General features: G+C 44.1%; 1 protein-coding gene across 1 annotated transcript; it reads left to right on the forward strand.

The window, feature by feature from the left end:
- Positions 1-2,556: 2,556 nt before the first annotated feature.
- Positions 2,557-3,896, forward strand: LOC100994942 (small ribosomal subunit protein uS2B-like). The gene has a single exon (XM_014347665.5). It carries the CDS (start codon positions 2,592-2,594, stop codon positions 3,372-3,374), a length of 783 nt encoding a protein of 260 aa, XP_014203151.3. The 5' UTR covers positions 2,557-2,591; the 3' UTR covers positions 3,375-3,896.
- The last annotated feature ends 5,464 nt before the right edge of the window (positions 3,897-9,360 follow it).

The raw sequence follows: 9,360 nt of genomic DNA on the forward strand, positions 1-9,360 counted from the left end.
GCATGGAAAATAACCACGATTCAGACAGAGCTGCCACTTAACCACTCATACAAGCTCAGGCAAGCTACCCAGTGTGCCAAACCTCAGTTTCCTCATCAGAAAAAATGGGTATAACAATGACACCTACTTTCTAGGATGGCTACCCATGTGTCAATGGGCATCTATTCCAACTCTTTCACTTTATAGATGATAACACTGAAGTTTGGGTGGGATGATTGACTTGCAGCCTGTGCCTGCCTTGGAGGTTCCTAATGCTGCTGGGATGTAAACCCATTAATGACATCCAAGGGAGACCTCCATTACAAACAAGGGGGTGCTACTTAACCAGGAAAAAAAGATGAACACAGTAGCACTCAGTGTGGCCCAGTTGCAGTGAGATGGATGTGGACCCAGTGCTGTGACCCAGTGGACCCACTGCTGTGGACCCAGTGCCTGTTTTGTCACTCTAGGTCAGAACCGCAACATGAAGCACTGCATGTTTGCCAAACTGATGAAATGAGAGCAATTTGGCAATTGTCTGGAGAGCCAGGAGAAATATTCATTATCTTTGTTCATTTTTAGCTTCTCCTCTGGGACTTTCTTTTTCTTTTTTTTTTTTTGATGGAATTTTGCTCTGTCTCCCAGGCTGGAGTGCAGTGGCATGATCTCCGCCCACTGTAATCTCCACCTCCTGGGTTCAAGTGATCTTGTACCACAGCTTCCCGAGTAGTGGGATTACAAGTACCTGCCACCACACCTGGCTCATTTTTGTGTTTTTAGTAGAGACGGGGTTTCACCACATTGGCCAGGCTGGTCTCAAACTGCTGACCTCTGGTGATCTGCCTGCCTTGGCCTCCCAAAGTGCTGGGATTACAGGTATTAGCCACTGCCCCCAGCCCTTTCTGTGATTCTTATAATACATACATAAAGCAGAGAAATACTGTTTTGTGCTCCTCAGTTTAAACTCAGACTGGGAGCTCTTTGTCTAGCCACGGACTTCCTGATCTTTTGTAATCAAAGCTACGTACTGAAGACTGGCTCTGTGCTGGCTAGGCACCATGCAAGGCACATTCCGCCATGCTGAAGGGGATCTTCAATCCTTACAACAGGTCTCAAAGGTAGAGATTAGTGTCACAGCTTCTAAAGATGGGAAAAAGGAGACAGCAAGCAACTTGCCCAGTGTCCCATGGCTAAAAAGGGGCAAAGTTGGGGTTGCATCCCAGGATAACCTGTAGACAATCTGGTCTCTTTCTAGCACCTAGAGTCCACCAACGTGCTGGGACATGGGAAAGGATGTTAACTGGCTTTGAATGACAGAGCCAAAGGTTCTTCTTCTTCAGCTCATATAGTTCTGATGCTTCTGATAACCTCTAGAAAAAAGTCCATTCTTTTTAACAAAGAGAGAGCAGTCCTGAAGGCAAGAACCCTCCCCAAATAAAAAGACTGAGCTAAAATGGGGTAACATAGCCACTGTGCTATGTTCTCATCCATCATATTCATCATCACTGGTGTTTTCTCTGCTGCTTTCATCTCCATATGCAAATGACACTTGTTTTCCATTTACTGTAGCGATGTAAAAATAGATTCCTCTTCATCCCTCTTCCTTTCTGCGAATTTCAGAATGTGCCTCTTTGAACATACATTTTAGGATTCAGGGCTTCTGGGACTTCAGATTTAACCACACCTCCCATACATCCCTGCGTTTTGAGATTTTCTTTTTTGTTTGTTTGTTTTTTGAGACAGAGTTTCTCTCTTTTCACCTAAGCTGGAGTGCAATGGCGCAATCTCGGCTCACTGCAACCTCCACCCCTGCCGGTTCAAACTATTCTCCTGTCTCAGCCTCCTGTGTAGCTGGGATTACAGGCACCTGCCATCATGCCTGGCTAATTTTGGTATTTTTAGTAGATATGGGGTTTCACCATGTTGGCCAGGCTGGTCTCAAACTCCTGACCTCAGGTGATCCGTATGCCTCACCTCCCAAATTGCTGGGATTGCCAGGTGTGAGCCACTGCGCCCAGCCGATTTTGTGATTCTCTATTACAAAATACAGTAGAGCTTAACTGGGCAAATACGGTCCAAACATTCCATCATGAAAAATATCATGTGTTGCAGTATTATAAGGTCAGCATAGACCAATGTTTTCCAGAGGATCTGTGCCACCAAAAAATCACAAAAATAGAGACAGAGAAGAGCATACTGTACTGGACTGAGAAACCGAGGGCGTCCCAATAATTCACGGGCTCCATTCTGCCCAAGTCGACATCACTGCCCCGTCATCACAGGCTTTCAGTCTGTTACAGTGGCAAAAGCAATTCAGCCTTTTTGATGGTGCAGAGCTTCAACCATTTCAACAAATAAAGGGGCAGGGTGTCATGTTCTGGAAAAGAAGCATGCAGCTAGATTTAGGCATTTTTGCTCCTCAGAGCTACAAAAATGAGTCTGCACACAACCATCCTTCCAAACTTGACTCATCTTTGCAAAGTCTCCTTTTAAGTACAAAAAAATGGCATTGCCTGTTAATTTTGAAAAGATAGCCTTTCCGTGCTACCTACAGAGGGGTCCATACAGCGTCGTTCTGGATTCCCGTCGTAACTTAAAGGGAAACTTTCTCAATGTCTGGAGCGCTTGATGTCCTGCAGATGAAGGAGGAGGATGTCCTTAAGTTCCTTGCAGCAGGAACCCACTTAGGTGGCACCAATCTTGACTTCCAGATGGAACAGTACATCTATAAAAGGAAAAGTGATGGCATCTACATCATAAATCTGAAGAGGATCTGGGAGAAGCTTCTGCTGGCAGCTCGTGCTATTGTTGCCATTGAAAACCCTGCTGATGTCAGTGTTATATCCTCCAGGAATACTGGCCAGAGGGCTGTGCTGAAGTTTGCTGCTGCCACTGGATCCACTCCAATTGCTGGCCGCTTCACTCCTGGAACCTTCACTAAGCAGGTCCAGGCAGCCTTCTGGGAGCCACGGCTTCTTGTGGTTACTGACCCCAGGGCTGACCACCAGCCTCTCACGGAGGCATCTTATGTTAACCTACCTACCATTGCTCTGTGTAACACAGATTCTCCTCTGCGCTATGTGGACATTGCCATTCCGTGCAACAACAAGGGAGCTCGCTCAGTGGGTTTGATGTGGTGGACGCTGGCTCGGGAAGTTCTGCGCATGCGTGGCACCGTTTCTCGTGAACACCCGTGGGAGGTCATGCCTGATCTCTACTTCTACAGAGATCCTGAAGAGATTGAAAAAGAAGAGCAGGCTGCTGCTGAAAAGGCAGTGACCAAGGAGGAATTTCAGGGTGAATGGACTGCTCCAGCTCCTGAGTTCACTGCTACTAAGCCTGAGGTTGCAGACTGGTCTGAAGGTGTACAGGTGCCCTCTGTGCCTATTCAGTAGTTCCCTACTGAAGACAGGAGTGCTCAGCCTGCCACAAAAGACTGGTCTGCCGCTCCCACTGCTCAGGCCACTGAATGGGTAGGAGCAACCACTGACTGGTCTTAAGCTGTTCTTGCATAGGCTCTTAAGCAACATGGAAAAATGATTGATGGAAAATAAACATCAGTTTCTAAAAAAAAAAAAGAAAGAAAAGATAACAATGTCCTTCTTTGCAAGGCTTCTGTGAATTCAGTCCTTTCTCCCAGTTTCACAGGCAAATATGGAAAGGGACTCAGTTGAGGTGACTAATCCTCAGAGCCACAGCCCCCCAATTCCAGGGGCTTGGAAATGCTGGGATCACAATTAAAGGCTTTGAACTTCCACCAGACACCACCACCAGAGCTCACTCCATCCGCAAATGCTATGTACATTCTTGGCCACAAAAACACTTCCAGGACAAAAAAATGTTTCAGAGTTCAGAACTATTCAATCCCATATTTGTTCTCTATGAACAAACGATGCAGGAAGAAATGGAAGAAGCTGAATCTCTCTGAGGGCACACTTTATTTTGCCCTGATGAGAACTTAGTAGCATCTAAGTGCTTCCCAATCTGACAAGGCCATGCTACACACTCCAAGAACTATTGCTGAAGTTGGCTGTTCACCTGCAAAAATACTCAAGGACCAGCAAGGCAAAGGTGATCTTCCCAAAACGGTCCTCCAGGCTGGAACCAGCTGTGGTTTCCATTCTGCAACACCCTGCCTCACCCCACATTCTAGAAATTCTAGTGGACTTTGAGAGAGTGGTATCAGGGAGATGTATTTGCCAACTCTTTTTTCAAATTTGGCAGATGAGGCCCATGTCTTTTCCACGGGCTGTCTTCTAGAACCAACTGTCCTTCATTACTGCATGTTTACCTGCTGTATAGCAATCTGTCACCCCCACTGGCCCCTGAGGCTGGGAGTACGGTGTGTGTGGGTGTTCTCTGGGGCAGCCTGCAAGGCTGGGTGTGGAAGAGGATGCGACACGGCCTCTGCCTGGGCCCTGCTGACCTAGTCATTCCCTGTTTGTCCTCTCTGGATCTCCTTTGGGCTCTAAGGAGAGGCACTCAGGGTGAGTGGCTGGGTCCATACCTAGCCTCTGAAGGCCTTCTTGCTCCACAGCCAAAGCCCCAGGGAGCTGGGAGGGCCTCGAGCCCTGGCTGGTCAGGCCTAGAATGTTTTATTTTTATGTAAATGCATTTAAGCTTCAAAACATGAAATGATTTAAAGAAATATGAAGTAGGCCAGGCGTAGTGGCTAACGTCTGTAATCCCAGCACTTTGGGAGGCTAAGAAGGACGGATCACCTGAAGTCAGGAGTTTGAGACCAGCCTGGCCAACATGGTGAAACCCCATCTCTACTAAAACTACAAAAATTAGCCAGGCGTGGTGGCAGGCACCTGTAATATCAGCTACTTCAGAGGCAGAGGCAGGAGAATCGCTTGAACACAGGAGGCGGAGGTTGCAGTGAGCCGAGATCACATCATTGCACTCCAGCCTGGGCGACAAGAACAAAACTCTGTCTCAAAAATAAATAAATAAATAAATAAATAAATAAAAATAAATATCAAGTAAACCATGGCACAGGTGTTAGGCTGATGTGGAAAGTATGGATGGCTGATGTTTGGGTCACACTGCCTAACACCAGGCCTCTGAGTTTTTCAAACTAATTGCTCTTCCATGGCCTGGGTTCTGGATGCTGTTTGAAGTTTCTTCCAAGCCACCAGCTTCTCTGGGGACTGAAATTCTTTTGTTCTACAGGATCTGCCTGGCTTGAAGTCTTTTGCTCAGGCTAATCTATCCCACTTTAAATCCTATAGCACCGCAGAAACTCAATGACCAAAAAAAAAAAAGAAAAAAGAAAGAAAAAGAAAAAAGCTGGCCAGTGGCAGGAAAATACCTCTAGAAGTTAAAAAGCAGCCAAACCCTTGGTAAGAGGATTAACTCAGCCACTGGAAGGTGAAGCTTTCTGAAGATGACATCTGGAGTCAGGAGGCAGGCCAGCCGGCTGCAAGGTGGGCTCCTAATGCAAATGGAATGCAAGCTTGGAGCTCTGATGGAGATCCAGAGGGGCTGTGGATAGAATGCTCAGCAGTCACTATTACAGCCTGCAAGCAGGAGGTGCCGAAAATCTGAAGTTTCAGGGAAGGAAAAAGGCAATGGGAATAAAAGCAGCTCTCTGTGAGGAGATTTTCGGTGGGCTCACTCCCTCCTTGCATTCCAAACCTGTTATCCATTGTGTGTTAAAGAGCACTTTCTTCGGGAAGAATCCCCTTAAGCTCTGCTGACAAGTTAAAAGGAGTTTTGCTGGCTGATAGGTAGAGAAATTGATGTGAAATTCACTAGCATCAGTGGAAATTGCAAAGTTAAATCTCCAGATCAAATGCTAGAATTGTAATTCTGGCTTATAATAGATCAGTACCCTTTCAGTAATATTGTGTGCATCTGTTGAGAGTGTTTTTCGTTGTTGTTTTGTTTTGTTTTGAGATGGAGTTTCGCTCTTGTTGCCCAGGCTGGAGTGCAGTGGCGCCATCTCGGCTCACCTCAACCTCTGCCTCCCAGGTTAAAGCGATTCTCCTGCCTCAGTCTCCTGAGTAGCTGGGATTACAGGCATGCACCACCACACCCAGCTAATTTTGTATTTTTAGTAGAAACAGAGTTTCTCCATGATGGTCAGGCTGGTCTTGAACTCCCGACCTGAGGTGATCCACCTGCCTCAGCCTCCCAAAGTGCTGGGATTACAGGCGTGAGCCAGTGAGCCACCATGCCTGGCCAAGAGTGTTTTTTGTTTTGTTTTGTTTTGTTTTGTTTTTGGAGATAGAGTCTCATTCAGTCGCCCAGGCTGGAGTGCAGTGGCGCGATCTCGGCTCACTGCAACCTCTGCCTCCTGGGTTCACGCCATTCTCCTGCCTCAGCCTCCACTAGGAGGGATTACAGGTGCCCGCCACTATGCCTGGCTAATTTTTTTGTATTTTTAGTAGAGACAGGGTTTCACCCTGTTAGCCATGATGGTCTCAATCTCCTGACCTGGTGATCCACCTGTCTTCGCCTCCCAAAGTGCTGGGATTACAGGCGTGAGCCACCACACCCAGCCTATTTTTTAAAAGATCATTTGGCTGCTATCCATCAAATACCCAAGGATCCTGAAAAAGATAGTCTGAGACAAAGACTATGCATCCATTCTCTGGTTCCCTAAGCTGTCTGTATCCGGTTAGAATATGAAAAGCTAGTTCCTAGGCCACAGGAACTTCTTACAGAAATGCCTTTTTATTAAATCCCACCAAAATAATAACATCCTTTGCTTCTAAATCAGAATGTCGTGGCATCATTAGAAAAATCCTTATGCTACTTAATATCCTCATGAGTAAGGATCTTTGTATTTGTCACATTTGAATCAGGGATTAAATTAATAGTTTGGTATGTTTCCTTTAATCAGACAAGTGTTATATAGTCCATACTATTTCTCTTTTTACTTTGGCTTCCAGGAAGCTCAAAGTTAAATAATCTATTTACCTGATTTTGTTATATATTATGTCTGTTAATCAGGTCTCTCTTTGCTTGCAATGGCAGATATTCAACTCAAATTAGCTTAAGCAATAAAAAGGGAGAGACAAATCTTACTGCCTCCTATAACTGAAAAGTTGAAAATTTCAGAGTAGATCTGATCATAAAATCTTAGATTAGGGCAAATCAAAGGGATATAGGAGCCAACCACAAAGGGTTTCCAATGAGCAGAGCTGGAACAATTGGAACCACAAAATAAATAATATGGAAATATAACCCAAAATGTAAAACACACATACGTGAGTCCTCACTTGTATAAATAAATGATTTAATAAATACGCAAATAAACAGGGACAAGAAACAAATCTTCCTTATAAAAGAATTTCAAATAATATGTGTACATACTCCCTTTCTAGGAAGTAGAGCTTAATTCCCACTCCCTTCCCTCCACCTTGAGGTTGGGCTAGATTTAGTGGCTTGCTTCCAAGTAGTGGAAGAGTATGGGAAAGAGAGAGAGTAACTTTACCATAGAGCAACCTGGCAGACACTACCTTAACCATGAGATGAAGGTTAACATCACCAGTGATGGGTCATGTTGATATCATGAATCTCCCAAAATGAGAAGACAAGAAGGACGCTTCACTTCCATGGTTTCCTTTCCAAAAATCTACAACCCCAGTCTAATCACGTGAAAAACATCAATTTTGGGAATATTCTACAGGCTACCTGGCCAGTACTCCTCAAGACTGTCAAGGTCATGAAAAACAAAGGAAAGACTAAGCAACCATCCTAGACCAGAGGAGATGGGGGAGACATGATTAAATATGCAATATGGTAACCTAGATTAGAAAGAGGATAGAAAAAGTGACAAAATCCAAATAAAAAAGTGACGAAATCCTGGAGTTTAGTTATGTACCAATAATAACGTACCAATGTTGGTTTTTTATTTGTGACAAATGTACAATAGCAAGGTATAATATAAGGTGCTAACAGTGGGGGAAACTGAGTGAGGGGTATATGGGACTCTCTGTACTATGATTTTAATTGGCTATGGCTGCTACGAAAGGATACCACAGACCGACTGGCCTAAACAACAGATGTTTAATTCTCATGGTTCTGGAGGCTAGAAAGTCTGAGTTCAGGATGCCAGCATGGTCGGTTCTGGGGAGGGCCCTTTTTATGATTGCAGATGGCCATTTTCTCCTGTATCCTATGTGGCAGATGAGAATAAGAAAGAGAGAGAGAGAGAGAGAGAGATCCCAGGTTTCCTCCTCTTTTTATAAAGGCACAAATCTCATTCATGAGGGGTCTACCTTTATGACTTAATCACTTCCCAAAGGCCCCACCTCCAAATCTCATTACCTTGGCTTCCACAATGTGAATTTTGGGGGAACACAAACATTTAATTTATAGCAACTATCTTTGCAACTTCTCTACAATTTTTTTTTTTTTTTTTTTAGACAGAGTCTCGCTCTGTTGCCCAGGCTGGGGTGCAGTGGTGCAATCTTAGCTTACTACAACCTCTGCCTCCCAGGTTCAAGCAATTCTCCTGCCTCAGCCTCTGGAGTAGGTGGGATTACAGGTGCCCGCCACCACACCTGGCTAATTTTTGTATTTTTTTTAGTAAAGACAAGCTTTCACCATGTTGGCCAGGCTGGTCTTGAACTCCTGACCTCAAGTGATCCGCTGGCCTCGGCCTCCTTTTTTTAGTAAAGACAAGCTTTCACCATGTTGGCCAGGCTGGTCTTGAACTCCTGACCTCAAGTGATCCGCTGGCCTCGGCCTCCCAAAGTGCTGGGATTACAGGCATGAGCCACTGCACCTGGCAAGTAAATTTAACATTATTTAAAGAAAAATAAAAGTTAAAAATAACAAAGGGACAAACAAAAATAAATAATTAAGTGGTAGATTTAAATCCAATCATATCAATAATCACATTAAATGTTAATGGCCTAAACACTCTAATTAAAAGGTAGAATGGTCAGAATGGATAAAAGAGATGTACTTTAATTATAAAGACAGATAGACTAAAAGTAAATCATAATAGAAAATTTACCGTATACAAAGTAACCATAAGAAGGGTAAAGTAATTACATTAATATCATGCAAAATACATTTCAACACAAAGTATTAATAGAGATAAGTTACATATAAACACACCTATTTAATCTTAAGTAAAAGCCTATATGAGATCATCTTCATTAATTGATACGAGATTTGTTGTTATTCTATTCCAATATTTGCCTTTTTCTCTTTTGTCACCTTCACTCCCTCGCCCCCAACATAACCAATTTTTACAACCTAGTATTTAGTATTTCTCCCTCCAAATTTTTCTTCATGCTTTTAAAAGTTCTTTTTTTTTTTTTTTGGAGACAGAGTTTTGCTCTTTTTGCCCAGGCTGGAGTGCAATGGCGTGATCTCGGCTCACTGCAACCTCTGCCTCCTGGGTTCAAGCAATTGTCC

Source organism: Pan paniscus, chromosome 15 (assembly GCF_029289425.2).
Source record: "Pan paniscus chromosome 15, NHGRI_mPanPan1-v2.0_pri, whole genome shotgun sequence".
NCBI lineage: Eukaryota > Metazoa > Chordata > Mammalia > Primates > Hominidae > Pan > Pan paniscus.